This window comes from Lampetra fluviatilis, chromosome 24 (assembly GCF_964198595.1).
Source record: "Lampetra fluviatilis chromosome 24, kcLamFluv1.1, whole genome shotgun sequence".
NCBI lineage: Eukaryota > Metazoa > Chordata > Hyperoartia > Petromyzontiformes > Petromyzontidae > Lampetra > Lampetra fluviatilis.
In genome coordinates, this window is record NC_136298.1 from 13,003,963 (window position 1) to 13,019,879 (window position 15,917).

The following is a 15,917-nucleotide window of genomic DNA, read 5'->3' on the forward strand; positions in this document are numbered from 1 at the left end:
TGCAACGAAATTGGTAATTGCATTACTAAAATGCTGAAGGTTTTCAATATACCACGTTACCATTCTATTGCTCGTGGCATAATATTAAGATAAATAATAACAAATGTGTTACAGCCCTTTGTCAACTGCTGGATGAAGGCCTCCCTATGACGTGTTGTTTGACCATACTTCACCACGCTGGTCAATGTGGGTTGGTAGATAGGGGCAGGCCCAGGTCCGGTTCGGATGTCACTCTTAGCCACTGATGTTATCCGTAGTTGTGTATTAAATATGTAGTTCACCAGGTTCATATTGTAGTGTGCTAACTCCTGCCACCACCCCACACCCCCTCCCCCTTCCCGTTGTTAACAAGACGTTAAATCTCAGAGTGTCGTCATGCCAACATTGGGCATTGCTCGTGTCCGTCAGTGGATATTCCACATTTTTATATAACCGCAGGTCTGGCTCAAACCTCCGCAGTCCAGTTTCTTTTTAGCCGCTCTAGAATGTCATAATTGGGTTTACGTGTCGTGCAGCGTAATTTTTAATGACCCAGCCTGTTTTGCGCACGTAGGACGTGATCGGGTGGAATTATGAGAATGAACACTCACACGATGTTTCTGATAGAGGCTGTTTGCGTTTAAATTCCCCGGCTTAATCGCACTGCAGTAACTAAATCCACTTGGTCGCCGTTGACCCATGCTACATGTGACACGGATTTCATCGGGTGCTCGCCATACGTGAACACGCAATTAGCCTTGCAGTCACATGGCTTAATCCTCCACACCAAGGGGCTTTACGATGCAAGCCGGGCGTCGCCTTGACCTGGCGAAATATTGAATGAATGGAAATCTGTGGCCTTCGGCAGATTGTGTGGTTCCTGTTTCCGTATTGGCTTTAAGCAGAGCAACCGTCGGAGGTTCAGCTTTGATTTATCCACACGGTTGCTTTGCCTGGGAGTTGGTGAATTGCAGGACGCGACACCGGCAAATATGCTGAATAGAGGTGGAACGATTCGCCATCATCACTGTCGTCATTTATTATTGATACCGCGCCTCCCTTGCGCCAGATCGGGAGGCGCCAGAACAAAGGGGAGAATTTGAGACGGTTACTTGGTAAGAAAGCAATAGCAGAGCAATGCAATGTTGAAAAACATTGCGGTGGAGACAGTAAACACGACAAACGGGAATAAAGACAAGAGAAAAGCTGAACGCTACCTGAGGCTTCTCTCTTTTTGTCAACGTCACTCGCATTATCAACGTGTTACCTGACACGGTTGTCTAATTTAGTGTTTAATAGCCACCGTTGTACACAGACAGCCCATTTTCTCATTCCACGGCCGGTTGTGGGGATTATTTGACCAGACTTCCCCACACTGGCCAATGCGGACCGGTGAAGGTGGGGAGCATAGACGGTGGCTCTTGTACATTGGCCAGTCGAACTTTGACCCCAGGTGTGTGTGTGTATGTTGAACTTCTTTCGCACAGCACGTAGCCAACCGCACTAATCGGAGTTGTCGGGGAAGGAAAACAAACTAAACGCTCAACAACACACGGCGCAATGTGACGATGAGGCTCTGACTTCGGGGTACCGCTTCTGTTCAGAAATGTACGAAACCTCCACTTGGTGTCAATAAGGGGGACGTGCCTTCATTCATAGTGATGATGGAGGCGAGTCCAAGAGCATGTGCTCGTCTACGCGAGCGCGCACAAGCAGACACGTCTCTTGTTACTCTTCTCGCGTGGCCGGTAGACTAACTGATCCCGTGACGCTCAATCGTTGATTCAATGTTGCAGGACTTGGTCTACGAGACTGACTGTCTTGTGTCATCTACACTGTTCAACCAGCACACTGGAGGTCACAACAACACACTCGCTCACTCATTAACCCACGCGCTCACCCACCCACTCATCGCACCGCAGATCACCTCACTCTCTGCTTCTCCCCTCGCACTCCTCCACTTTGGATTTCCGTCTCTTTTTCTCCACAAGCTCTTGCCATCTGCTTATTTCAAGACAGTGTTTACACTTAGCACGTGGTTTCTCGCAGCTAATATACGATTCTTTTCCATGGGACGCTTTTCATTATTACGTTTCATAATTGATTGTTTGGTCAGACCACGTTGAACCAACAATCAATGAAAAATCATGTAAACTATTATCCATTACAACTTTCATACGACTGTTTGCCGCTGGCCTATGCCTCGGCAACCGGAATAAAAAGTGTACATATGGGGGAACGACATTTCGATACACAATGGCTAACATGTACACGTATACTACCAACATGGGACTTGGACGGGAACGTGTGTGTGTGAACGTGTGTGTGTGGAGCGGTATTGTAGCGGTTCGCGCGCCACGCTACAAATCCGGTGACCCGAGTTTGATTCCCGCTCACGGCCAACATCAGTGACGATTATTTAAACGGCTCCTGGAGCTCCCCTAGGTCTACTCGGCCTCAAATGAAGACCTGGGGCGGTGTGTAAACATCGCCACTGGGGAGACAAAGGCAGCCGGGCGTGGTGTTGGCCACCCACCCGCTCGTGTGCCGTGCCGGCCTTCATAGTTGCTCGCGAACAGCACTTTCCCCAACATTCTGTTACAGGCTATACGGGGGATCTTTGTCTTTGCGTGAACGCGTCAATGCTGATGCGCGGCTGCATGTGGATTGCGTTCCAGGTTGCGGCCTGGGTCCTCGGGCTCTCCACTGGAACGGACCGGCTCACCGCGACGGCTGCTCGCTCCAGCCAGACCGCTCTGCTGAAGTGACCCAGCATTCGTCCCCTCGTCAACACCTGCTCCACGGGTATCCGTTGCAGATCGCCATTGGCCAGCAGGGATGTGAAAATGTTATCCGCATGGGCGCTTACACAGGAGCCTAATTAAAAATAACAATGCAGGCACATTGTGCCCACCTGCAAGCCCCGACGATGGTTCCATTAGAGATGGCGATAGTTTCTGGATGCCTTCTTCCAGCAGTGGATTGATCACGGCTGACGATGCTTTTGTTGTCCTTCCCCCGCACCTCCGATTGCACGGTTGGCTACGTACGGTGCGAAAGAAGTTCAACATACGGACATTTACGCTTCTCAGGAGAAACCATTGCCATGAGCTGCACAGCACCTACCCAACAGAGGCCCCCACTCGTCAAGGCTACGTTAATGACCCCGTTTCTTCGCTGCAATGTGGCAACCTTTTAGGAGGCAGGGCTCCAGATGTATTAGAAAGTAAGTTGTCAAGAAAAAAAATACTGATGATATTCACGCAAAAAAATATATCCCGAAGCGCTTTACAAAAAATCCTGTCGTGGCGTTTAAGGTGACAACTGTTAAGCTGCGGTTCGTGATAAACGAGTTTCTCGATTCCATCACCTTTGTAAATTTACAGCTCATTATCGAGGCACATTAACTATGTATTCGAAAGTTCAATGTTTTGACTTTCGCAATATTCGTCAATTTATTATACTTTCAGCGCATAGTATTTCGCATTCGGATTTTTTAAAGTTTGAATCTATACGGTCGGGCCGACTGCAAGCTGGGTTATAAAAAATCCAGAGAGGCAATTCTGCAGCAATGATACACATACTCTCATTAAACACAGAGTAGACGTTTACAAGTTTCATCCAAATGAAGATCGTCTTCGCTCTGCTCAAAAGCAGCTCCTGATGTGCATTTGTTAGCAATTTAAAACTAGCTCGCTTATGTTATGTTTTTGAGATGTAACTTAAATATACTATATACATATACTATAATATAATCCAGTTATTTATGTGATGATATATTTATTACGCATGAGATCAAATAGCTGATGTTTCACGGCTCTTTGTTAACCCATTGTGGGATGAAGGCCCTGTTTGATCGTGTTGCTCACTGGGGTCTGCTGACCGTATTTCACGGCCCTGTGAAGGTCCAGTCAAGGTATCGCTCGCCACTGATGTTCGCCGCAGCCTGGAATGAAATGCACGCCGCTGGGTTCATAGCATAGTGTGTGATAACCGCTCCGCCATTAGAAAGATTAACTTTATTGAAACCGGTCATGATTCTATTCCCATTCAGAGTCTGTTTTTGAAGGGAAGCCTGGTTCCGTGTATTTTGTGCACGTATCCAGTATTACAATCGAGTGCGGTGAATTCCAAAATAACAGAATGCCAGCGTGGGACACGGAACGGGATAACCACCAAGTGTAATCTCACCACGCCGCCACGATCGTCGCCACGCAACGCGCCGCCACGCCGCACTGGAGAGCGCGCGCTGGGGAGCGGTGGCTGCAGGCAGTCGTGTGTGGGAGGTGGCTGAGGGTGCTGGGGAGACAGAGCAGTAAGTTTGATGCTTGCATCAAGGGTCTTGAACAGAGCAACGGGAAATGTCACGGGTCATGTGCAGGTGGATGGAAGGGGTTTGTGGATCGAGCATTTGGGTCCTCCGAATTTTCAGAGCTTTTTAACAGCAGCAGCAGCAGCTGCAGCAGCTGCAGCAGCAGCTGCAGCAGCTGCAGCAGCAGCAGCAGCTGTTTTCTCCACTCTTCAGGGGCTTGCCAGGCCGGAGAGAAGAGAGTTGCGTTATCGGTGGAGAGCAACAGTGAACGGATACATGTGGCGCTTTATACGCAGCAGCACTGGGCTTGCTGTGCACTGAACAAATGGGAGCTTAGCTAATTTGATGGCTTATTGGACCGATGCAGGGAATGTGACGTATGCAAGGAATGTTAAACATCTTCTGGTGGTGGTGGAAGGTCGTGCAGACCTCAGCTGTAAGGTGATGCATGTATGTGCATCTGCAAGTAGACACCACTGATTACATGACAGAAACAACACGTGTCGTTGTTTTTTTTAAACCTGATTAATTTGGAATTTTGCTGGTGTGCAATATTCATAGCACACTCTTAGAAGCGCTATCAGAGTTTGGAATGCAATTTGGCCAGTTATATTGTTTATATTTTGTGCACCAATGTTAAGAAATATGCTGTCAAATTAACCCTTCATTTGTTGAGTTTAAGCCAAGCGCTGTTATGAATGTAAACAAGAGTGTTGTTTTGTAAACATGCAGAGGAGTGGTATTTCTTATGGAGCGGGGGGCACCTGGGATTGTGGCTCACGGCTGTGTAGCAGCACTCTGGAGGCAACGGTCAGTGCACCACGTATCGTGGTTGGGCTACGAGGTGGCCACGACATGGCAGTGCAACAAATGGGTCCACGGACCTGTCTTTGTGGACTTCCACGTGTCGTCTCGTCGTCCCGTGTGTGATTTCTCCCGCGACTCCACTTTCCTCCCACAAGTAAAAACACTCCAATAGAATTGGCCAAATGTCCTAATTCAGGACCCTCCTGAAAAACTACTGAATCTCTTTGTGAAGCTTTCATGGATATATAAATGGATATATACATGACATTATAACTTCAGTGCGGTGGCTGGGGCGCCCAGATGGCTCATGCTGCGTTAGAGCGCTGAACTGGCACCGGGTGCAATTCTGCGTTTGAATTCCAGGACAATCGCTGCAGATTGAAGCAGATTCATGCGTAGCAACTTTGTATGTTCAAACTGCTATTACCAACACGGTAGAATTAGCCACGTGAAGGACCGTGTTGTGCAAGTGTGCACAGTACACTCGGCCAAAGATATTTCCTTTAATATGGCTTTAGGGCTTACTTGGAATTTGATGGATTACAAGCGCACATTGATACATCCAAGCACTTGGAAATGTTATTCTCATTTTTGTCCAGCTCGGGCTTAAAATCTGCACGTCTCTCATTTAATCGCCTGAAAAATGTGCACAGGAGCTTTGCAATCGTGCTCTTAGTTTGTGGCAGTTCAATCCGAGCATTGTATTTACATTTATCATCAGAATATTCATTACTTTAAACCCATGATTATCAGCAGAAACGTGAGGCTGTGCGTGTGATAGAGAACAAATCCTGATTGGCTCGAGGAGAACATTTTTTTCTGAGTTGTAGTTGTGCTATTTACAATGTTCATACAACTTATCATATCATACAAAAAACTAACACGTCTGTCGGTGTCATTTTCCCGCGTTTTGATTGACTGGAGGCGAAAATCGACTCCGTGTGAGGCTTTCCTGGTTAAATAAATGTTATAAAATTAATAACAAATAGAGACCATTTCACCTTACACTGAAGTAATTTCAGTTTAATATAAAAAAAAAACTATACAAGCTTCCAATACACATCTGAAATTAACACGATCTACAGAGTACTCATGTCATCATAAGCCCGTCAATCAAACTAATGCTGCCAGTGTGTGGCATCATGTTTGTCTCCAATCGATTTGGGAAGTCACAGTTACGTCGAATCCGTTGGTCTCTCGCCAAACTCCGTCAGTCCAGCCGGGGACGGCAGTCGGCCCACCGCCTCGGAAGCGCATCGAGCGTCCTCTCCTGTGACGCGGCCACCCTGAGGAGTACCGCCACGGGCCTGGTCCATTCCGCTCAGGTCCGGTGGAAGAAGAGTGGCAGAGAGTTTCCCCTCCAGGCAACCGTGCGGTTTGCACAGCGCTTTACGCCGGATTCAAGTTTCGCCCCTTTACACGCGGTGGGAAAAAGCAGACGTTGATCGTGGCTGTGGCAGAGTTAGGCCAAGGTCAGAGAGGGGAGCACAATGCTGTGGTTTGTGATGCATGTTTCAACCCAATGCAGGCTTGTATCTGCAGGCGTGTGCACAGTGGGGTGAGTGGGGTGAGCAGTGTGGGGTTACCGCTGTGCTAGACACGCTTGCAGGTGCCTTGACTGCTTCATAACGTCAATTCCACAATGTTCTTTGGGTGCCTTGAGTATGATACAGCAACTCGACATACTGTGACTCTTATACACACAGAGTCCGATTCATGTGTTGGCAAATGTCTCTTGTCCAATTTTGGCACCACCTAATTTTTTAAAATGTCCCTCCATTTAGTTCTTTTCACAAATCCCATCGGCCTCATTGTCTTCTGATAATGCATAATTAAAGCAGCATTGGTTTAGAGCTGTGCGTGCTGTGCGTGCTGTGCGTGCTGTGCGTGCTGTGCGTGCTGTGCCTCACCTCCACCCCAGCAGGGCCGGCCGCCATGGAGAGCTACGCCAAGTTCTGTTGCCTCGTCATCTTCATCAGCTTCAGCGTCTTCCAGGCGCTCTTCAACTGGGTCAGCCCCCCGCTGTCTCGCCTCTTCTGCCCGGCTTTCGCCTCCCTCACTCCGGCCAAACAGATCGAGTGGCATTCCAGGTGCGTGTGCGGCGCGGGCGCGCTTTCGAAAAGATTCCAGAAAACCACGCTTTGGTTACCAGTGGTTGCGGAAAACCTAGGTGCTAAAATTCCGGCAAAATTATTATGATACCGTCGGTTAATGAGAGGGAGCTGCTCATGAGACCGGATATGAAATGTGTGCCCGTGTGCCGGTGTGGCGTGCAGGACGGTGTCGACGTTGCACGCCTTGATCGTGGGCTTCTTCTGCCTCTACATACTGTGGTTCGATGATGCCGTCAATAAGGACCCAGTGTGGTGAGTCTGCGATGCTCTGCAACCCCCGTGGCGGAGTTGCCGTTCGTTCCCGCCTCGCTCAAAACGGTTTGCACGAAGTGGGAAGAAATCTAACGTGCAGTCAACGCTCACACACGTTGTGCACACAATAGGTTTCTTTTTTATAATACAGCACAATGCCACTTCGTCGTCCATCACATATCCACCCTGACTGAATGAAAGCCCGCGTGGTGAGGGATCTGTGGTGGTGGTGGTGGTGAGGGATCTGTGGTGGTGGTGAGGGATCTGTGGTGGTGGTGGTGGTGGTGAGGGATCTGTGGTGGTGGTGGTGAGGGATCTGTGGTGGTGGTGGTGAGGGATCTGTGGTGGTGGTGGTGAGGGATCTGTGGTGAGGGATCTGCGGGTGGCGTTGCCTGGGCTCCTCGTGTGCGCGCCACACTCGGTGGCGAGGCCTCGGGAGAGCTCAACCACGGTCGTGCTCCCCTAGCTTAATAAAACTAGTTTAGTTTTAACTAGTTTATAAGTTTGCTTTCGAATACTTCTTGGAATCGCAGAGAATCTACACCGAAGCGTGGAAGCTTCACTGCGGTCAGGTTTTTCATCATCATCATTGGCCGTGGTCAAGCCACTGCTGGATAAAGGTCTTTCCAAGCCGTCGGCATCTCTCGTGATCCTGCGATGTATTAATCCACCCAGCACCTGCACACGAGCCGATTTCATCGCTCCATCTCCTCAATGGGCGTCCTCCTGGATGCGTTCTACCCCTTGGCTTCCACTGCCGTCAGCAATTGTCCCTTCCAGCCCAAGCCCCACTCGCGCTCATTAGCACTTCTAATTGTGGTCTTAGCCTGCAACATGTTCACTCATCCACGTGCTCCTCTTTCAGTCTAAAATGTTTTATCTGTAATCGAACTTGTCTCTTCAGCCTTAGTGGTTGCGTCTGGCAGAAAGGATTGTGGCTCCCCGGGCCCCATAAATAACTGGATTCACCCATAAGATTAAATACCGGAGTGAGACGACATTCACTTGGCACTCCTAAACCCTCTGCTGCTGGCATTGCACAAGTATGGTTCAGCAAGGTGGTAGATCTGTTCTGGTAGCTGTGTGTACGTGTGCTGTATCTCGGGTAAAATGGAGCATTTATTTAATAAATGTTGTAGCTATTTGTAAAGCTTATTCCAGCTCTGTGTAGTAAGCAAAGTTAAAATGACCTTTGGACAACGCATTCAGCAATACATATCAAATACCGCAGAGTAAACAAAACTAAAAGGCGAGACACTTTAGAAGCTTGTTGTTGCACAGCCCTGATAGCTTTTGGCCACGGGAGACGATGATTTCTGTAAAAAAAAAACCTCTGTGACGCTTGGAACAAAACGATTCAACTGTCATGTCACGAGATTCTGCTGCTGTCGTAGTTTGTGTTTAAATACAGTGGAGTTTGACTTGTGATGTCAAATACATTGTGTTGGCTTAGGGGCCAGAGGATTCAGCCGGCAACGCTGAGATGTTTGGTTCAAATCTGGGTTTTGGCCGGCCGTGATTAAACCGGGATCTCAAGTGTAGGGAGTTGATGGTTTCAGCCTGGTCAACAATGACTGCACAAAAACATTACATTAACTTTATTTTTTTTACAACTAATCCCGCTAAATCAGAAACGTTGGGCAAATCCCGAGTGGCAGCATTCTTCCCACTGTGGTGGTTTCCCCGTTCACGTGTCGCGAGTACGCTTGTCGCTCGCAAGGGTTGAAGGCAGGGGTTGGCGGATCGCACAGATTTCTAAAACTCCCAAAGCCAATGGGCTGTGAGGTGGCCAGGAGATTGCAGACCTGCACGTCTGTATGGATGTTGAACTTCTTTCGCACCGTACGTAGACAACCGTGCTAATTGGAGGTGCACGTGAATTATTGAATCGATCTGTGTGGAACCCGTGTGGGTTTCCCCTTCTCTCGTTTCCCCCTACATGATAAGCACAATCTTGTGGAAGCGACCAAACATCCCAATGCAGGAGCACCCTCCGGAAATGGTGTCTCGAGACCCAGGAAAGATGCGATTGTTTGCCCACTAAATAACTTGTGGTTTTGTCCCCCCCACTGACTTGTGTGTTTTTTCCAGGGGAGATCCTAAAATCGTGCAGCTTAACATTGCCATCACGACGGGATACCTGTTCTCAGGTGAGACGCGGCACAAACACCGCCGCCCCATCACCGTTGGGGTTCAGGGCGGCGGGCTGCAGGCGCCCTGGGGTGGCGAGGGACGTGGGGCGAGTCGCTCGCCACGCCACGGACACCGGCGACACGGAGCAAAGCCGCTCGTCCGGGTAGAGGCAGGGGTCAAAGATCGCATTTTCTGAAGCCGATCCTTCCCCTTGGCACTTAGGACGCGCAGGTTGTGTGCGCGGTGCAGGTGGTGGCTATACCCGCATGCTGTGCAACCACGGGCACGCCGTCGACCAAACAGCTCCGCTCCCTTTGTGCCACGGGGTAGACGTAGAAGCGACGGCCGCGTAAGTGCACAGTGCAGGGCAACGTTGAATACATTCTCCTCTTTGCGTTCCTGTTCTTGTTATGCCAAGCTCGGGCGTATTTTACTGCTGTATTTGTACAAACGGTTGGTATTACTTCCTCTCGGTGCTCTTGAGTGCTATTGCGTGGCAGGAACCCAGGGCTCTACTATTTTTAATCGCAGGACCGCTGGCTGGCTGCGTGTATTTACCGCCGTATGACACATCCGCTTCATGGGAGCTGTTGTGTTGTGATGAGGTCGCGAGGTTTCACGGCAGTGGTGACGCACGGTCAGCTGATTCGATCGTCAACCTAAATATATTAACATGGCGCAGAGCAAAGCGAAGGTTTATGGTGCGCCAGCCTGGGTCACAGCCAGCCTCGCCACTCCTGCCAGCAACGCTACCGCTGCTGCCTTGGGGGACAATATACCGTGGCCCGACGTTTCACGCATTGGCCTTTATTCGAAGCTGAAGAAACCTAAACAATTATTTGACTAACGTCGAGTTGAAGAATATGTATAATCAGGTTGTGAGTAAAGAAACAATGAAATGTTGTGGTGAGTCCATATTTGGGTTTGGGCCACGTGGTAGTTTTATGCCAAAATGATCTGTCTCTAACCCTCCGCCACCTGACTAGATTGTCACGTTTACAAAGATATTTATACCGTGCCAACGTGGCGATGAAACTCTGGCCTACGGCTTGAGACTTTTTCTATGTCTTGAGACTTTTCACAACTGACCTCTTCACCAACGTACGACGACGTTCCGCTCGGACTGCCCCTAACGTCTTCTTGGAGTCCACTCGGCCATGCCGATGTTTTTTTTGTCCCCGCGTCGCCGACCTGCTGCACCGCGGTGTGTGCGCAAAGTAACGGGTGGGTGTTGCCTACAGATTTCCTGCTGATCGTATGCAACTGGAACGCCATTGGGGACAAGTTCTTCATCATGCACCACCTGTCTGCCCTCTACGCCTATTACTACGTCATGGTGAGTGCACAGCTCCGTCACAAACGTGGCCTTTCTACTCTATACACAGTAGGCGGCGCTCTTTCACACATACTCTGGCAAGAGATTGTTCGGCTTAACGACAAGTCCAAGAGATATTTTGAATTCTCAGAGCCGGAATTTTACGCAGCTCGTGTGCAAAACCAAATGTAAAATGACAGGGTTCATTTTTTGTGAAATCATCGGTGACCTAAGCTACGGACATCAACTCTTTCATTTGGGATTCCGGCTTAATCACAGGCAGCCGGCCAGATTCGAACCCAGGACCTCGGTGGTGCCAGCTGAGAATTCTGACCTGGGAACCAGCTGAGGATTCTGACTTGGGAACCAGCTGAGAATTCTGACATGAGAAACAGCGGAGAATTTTGTGAGCCTGCTCGTTGTGTTGGCGGGGTGCACCTGCGCTCATTACGTGGACCATCGCCGCTTGCCACGCCACCCCGGTCATTCCAGCGAGTGCCGCGTAATGCATCAACTTGGCCTGTCCGATGACGATTCGCCTCTTACTTGTTGCTGAGCCTTCAAATCGGCACATTGGGATTAGAAGAGAAGATCGGAGGCAAGGGAATGTACAGCGGAGAAGAGATGGAAGGAAGAGATGGAAGGAAGGATTATTTGGAAGGATTGGGACTGAATTGTCCTCCGATGATTCTATAAAGAGTTGTGTGTCATCAGGGGCCAACTTTCAGGAGTGTTCATCGCCGTTACGTAAGTGAGAGAATGACGCAGTCCTGCCCACGGAGGTGTCTGCAGTACCCGTGGCGTGTGAATCAGCAGGATCCACACACCACACATTCTTCTTACGGCTTCCCTGGTGTTGATGCGTTTTAATTCAATTTGCAGGTTGATTGTTCCGTCGTTTAAAGTTTAACTTGTATCAGTTTGCAATACACGCATAGGGTTTATTATATTCGGCAAACATATGATGGTGTCGTATCACATGGTTTGCAACATCTGGAGTCCTTGTTTTTATTGGTATCTTATTTAATTATTTTATTTATCTTTCATTATTTTAATCTGCTGCATGTTTTCAGTTTGGTTTTCGAATCACTCTTGTAGGAAGTTGTCGAGCCTATAACCACCACGGGTTGGAGATACTGCGGACAAGACCGTTCATTGACACTTTGTAAAGTTTCAAATTACCAAGGATAGTTTTTTTATGTGCACAGAAAAGTTGCATTGTACTCGAGTGTGGATGTTATGATTATCACTGAATAATGAGATATAATAAATAAATGTTGCTATGTTAGTGTTGCAGCTTAATCCCGAATAAACGTAGCAAACCACTCGTAACAAAGCTCGGCGCGTCGCCATGCGGTCGACCTCCCCGAGTCGTGAGCTCTCAAGCTGCTGTGCTGTTGTGTTGCAGGATCGGGGCGTGCTGCCGTACTTTGCCAATTTCCGGCAACTCGCCGAGCTGTCTACGCCGTTTGTAAACCAGCGGTGAGTCCCGTGTCCCCATCCCCTCCTCCACCACCGCCTCGCGCTCGCACGCGCCCAGCGGTAGCGCCTTCGCCACTCCTCGCAGAGGTGCGCCGTTTTGAATTAATAATACTGCGCAGGTGCGACGACCGCAATGATGCTGCGTGCCGTCTGCATTGCAGTCTCTCCATTTGCAGCTGCTATCACACGTCAGGCAAATTAATGATTGAATACATCTGGCTCTGGCTTATGTAACTGTTGAGGTTTCTAAATATTTACTGTTGTTCGTGCCGCGAAAGTGCAAACGCAGCAAACGAGAGCGGGGGGGGGGTTGCACTGAGCCAAAGAAGGGTCACCGGGAGGATGATGACCGGCGCACGCTGCTGCTGCAGCGGACGTCTGTGAGAAGGGAGGAATCCGTGTTGGCTCTCGGTGTGTTTTGTTTCTGGAGAGAATCACGTGCACAGTTGCGACGTCTCCCAGCCGGCCCTGGCCCGGGTGCAAGTTTCAAGTTCTTAAAACGATCTCGGCGAGAGCAGCGCAACTGCTGGGAGGCCACGAGGAGGTGATCGCTCCTCTTGGCTTCTGGTTTAGCAACGCGGGAGCTCATCTGGAGTTTGCTAAATGAACTGAGAGACGAATATGTTCACCGCGCCAGAAGTCGAGTAGCGTTCTCTGTTAATCTCAATACACGTACAGTGTGCAACCCTTTGTCAATCCACTGCTGGATCAGGCCCTCCCTATGCCGTGTGGGTCGAGAGGGTTACTTGACCATGCTTCACCACGCAGGTCAGTGCGGGTTGGCAGAGGTGATTGTCACAGAGCCGTGGGCTTTTTATCCGTGCGCCGAGGAATTACCATCTATACTTAACATACATTTTAAGAATTACATTTCCTCTTTCCCAACAGGAATGTCTCGACTGAGCTTCAGCATTCTTCTGATAGCGTACTGCCACAACTTCACTGGCCAGCCACACTTGCAAAGATGTCACTCTGCATGGATCGCTCACTAGTGCTCAGTGTAAACGTGTACCCTCTTACTGAGCTGGCGCACGTGCAGCGAAACGTCGGACACCGTGCCAAACCATGCGCGGTACGACCAGAAAACACATCGGAGAGCCGTGCGGCACAGCCCCGAAAACCAGCGCAGTTCCGAAAGGAGCCCTCGGCGCGCTCGGCACTCCGTGTCTCGCTCAGGACGCGTTGTCTCGCTCGGCACGCCGCGTCTCGCTCGGCACTCTGTGTCTCGCTCGCGCGCTCCCCTAACGCTGCGTGCGCCCGCTTCGCCCCTTGCACCGCAGGTGGTTTTACGAGGCGCTGGGGTACCCCAAGGCGGGCGGCCCGTACGTGGTGAACGGCGTGCTCATGGCCGTGGCCTTCTTCGCGGTGCGCGTCGCGGTGATGCCGCCGTACTACGGCCGCATGCTGGCCACCGTGGGCACGGAGGCGTTCGCGCGCCTCGGCACGGGTCCCCAGGTGTCGTGGGTGCTGTCCAGCGTGTGCCTCGACGTCATGAACGTCATGTGGATGTACAAGATCGCGCGGGGCTGCTACAAGGTGCTGTTCGTGCGGAGCCAAGGGCGGCCGGTCACCAACGGGAAGTCGCAGTGAGGGTCCCGGCGCCGAGTAAAACGCGAGCCGCCGCCCTGGCGCCCTGGCGGCACGCGGGAGGCGGCACGCGTGGGCAACGACGGCGGTGGCCACGAGACGACGCGATCCCTCCCCCCTCCCTCCCTGACGCGCTCACGCCGCCAGTCGGCGACCGGGGCCAGATAGAGCTGGCCTCCATTTCGAAGCTTCTTCCCCGCCCCCCCGGGTTTATGTCGCCAACAACGGGCGCGCATCCTGCAGTACACATCTTGCAGTACACATCCTGCAGTACACATCCTACAGTACACATCCTGCAGTACACATCCTACAGTACACATCCTACAGTACACATCCTGCAGTACACATCCTACAGTACACATCCTGCAGCACAACCTGCAGTACACATCCTGTCGCACAGCGGCCGAGTGCGGTGGCAGCGATTGCGACGAGCGGCGACCCGTCGCCCGATGGCCGCAGGGCGTGTGGGGGGGAGGGGGGAGGGGGCTCGGCTTGGCTTGTTGGGTGGCCGCTGTCGCCGTGGAATCTCATGCAGCTGCCCAGCAGATGCGTGCCGCGTGGTCTGCGCGTGTCATAGATTTTATTTGTTGACGAGGATTAGGAACGTTCAGCTGTGAGCTGTTTTACAAGAGTGACCCCGCGGAGGGCCTTGGTGAACGAGAGAGAACGTGAAAGCATCGAAATCGTAACGTCGCAGACATTGAGCAGCACACACCTTCGAGGGAAACACCATTGCAGGAGGGTAGACACTGCATTGCTGATCACACGACGGCTTAGAAGAGCCGCCAAGTCCCTGCGCTCACTAAAATGGAGCCTTAAATGTCCATTTTCAATTGGTTGTCACTTTCTCAGATTTGTTGTAGAAAATTTTCACTGTCCAAATTTGTGGAATTGCCCACAAATGACTCAATTGGGATCACAGAGCAGCAACATCGCTCCCTGCTGTAAAATCGCGACAGACGTGGTGGCATTGCTTTGTAAGAATGATGGCACGAAAACCAAATTTAACTAAATTGTAACCATTATTGTGATGAATTAAATCTGAAAAGGGGGGGGGGATGGCGTTTGAGGAAAGCGCAGGTTAGGGGGCAGCTTCACTGTGGCCAAGGCCTCCGATGGAAGCTGCCCGGAGTCGCGAGCCGCCTTTGTGCCACTCCACAGCGTCCCGCGCGTGGCGCTGCGGGTCTTTAGCGCGGCGCTTCCTGCATGGCGCCGACTGTCACGCTAGCGTGGAGCAGCAGCAGCAGCTGCTTTACCAGATGCCTCCACAATGCAATAAAATGCAATAATGTTAACGTTATGGCCTGGATACCATATACTGTACAGTATATACGTGTGTGTATGTGTGTTATTGTGTGCATGTTTGTATATGATAAACGTTTGTGTAAACATTCTATACACGGCACATAAAGATGATATATACACTGCCTGTATATATAGTAGAGGACACATTCAACAAACTGGGGGCTGTGATAGTTTTTTTGATTTCAAATGCATTTCTTCTTTTTAAAGATGAGACTTGATCCCACCGCATGTCAAGCGGTATGATACATGGATGTGAATAAAAGGACGGTTTCACGACAAGTCGCCGAGCCTGCGGTGACGCGCACGCCGCTGCTGCCGCCGCTGCTGCCGCTGCTGCCGCCGCTGCCACTGCTGCCGCCGCTGCTAATGCTGCTGCCACGTGGGGGATCTGCCTCGGGGAGGGCGTCTCGAGCTTCGGTCCCCGTGCCGCTCTCCGTCGCGGGGTAGTGGCCGATCGACGGAGACGCGCCGGCCTCGGGCTCGGTTATCCCGGCTTGCGACGCCTCGCCGCTCCCCTCGGGGTGAGACGACGCCCTGCCGTGCGCCCCCGGCCCGGACGGGGGCGGCCGCCGTCTCTGCCCCTGAGGAGGGCCGCTTTTTGGAAAGCGAAGCGTGCGGAGGGCCGGTGAGG

General features: G+C 50.9%; 1 protein-coding gene across 11 annotated transcripts in view; it reads left to right on the forward strand.

Moving 5' to 3' along the window:
- LOC144941193 (TLC domain-containing protein 4-B-like) overlaps positions 1 to 15,565 on the forward strand; it is a 34,503-nt gene extending 18,938 nt beyond the window's left edge. For 6 of the 11 annotated variants that reach the window (XM_078867779.1, XM_078867776.1, XM_078867774.1 and 3 more), the window contains 7 exons: positions 2,658 to 2,784; positions 7,023 to 7,188; positions 7,375 to 7,464; positions 9,556 to 9,614; positions 10,839 to 10,933; positions 12,321 to 12,394; positions 13,675 to 15,565. In XM_078867779.1, the coding sequence (XP_078723905.1) occupies positions 7,034 to 7,188; positions 7,375 to 7,464; positions 9,556 to 9,614; positions 10,839 to 10,933; positions 12,321 to 12,394; positions 13,675 to 13,984 (783 nt within the window). In that variant the 5' untranslated portion in view covers positions 2,658 to 2,784; positions 7,023 to 7,033 and the 3' untranslated portion in view covers positions 13,985 to 15,565. Of the gene's footprint in view, positions 1 to 2,657; positions 2,785 to 2,818; positions 4,295 to 7,019; positions 7,189 to 7,374; positions 7,465 to 9,555; positions 9,615 to 10,838; positions 10,934 to 12,320; positions 12,395 to 13,674 lie in introns of those variants that run through there. The other 5 variants (XM_078867777.1, XM_078867775.1, XM_078867773.1 and 2 more) reach the window with 2 other exon arrangements.
- Positions 15,566 to 15,917: the final 352 nt, after the last annotated feature.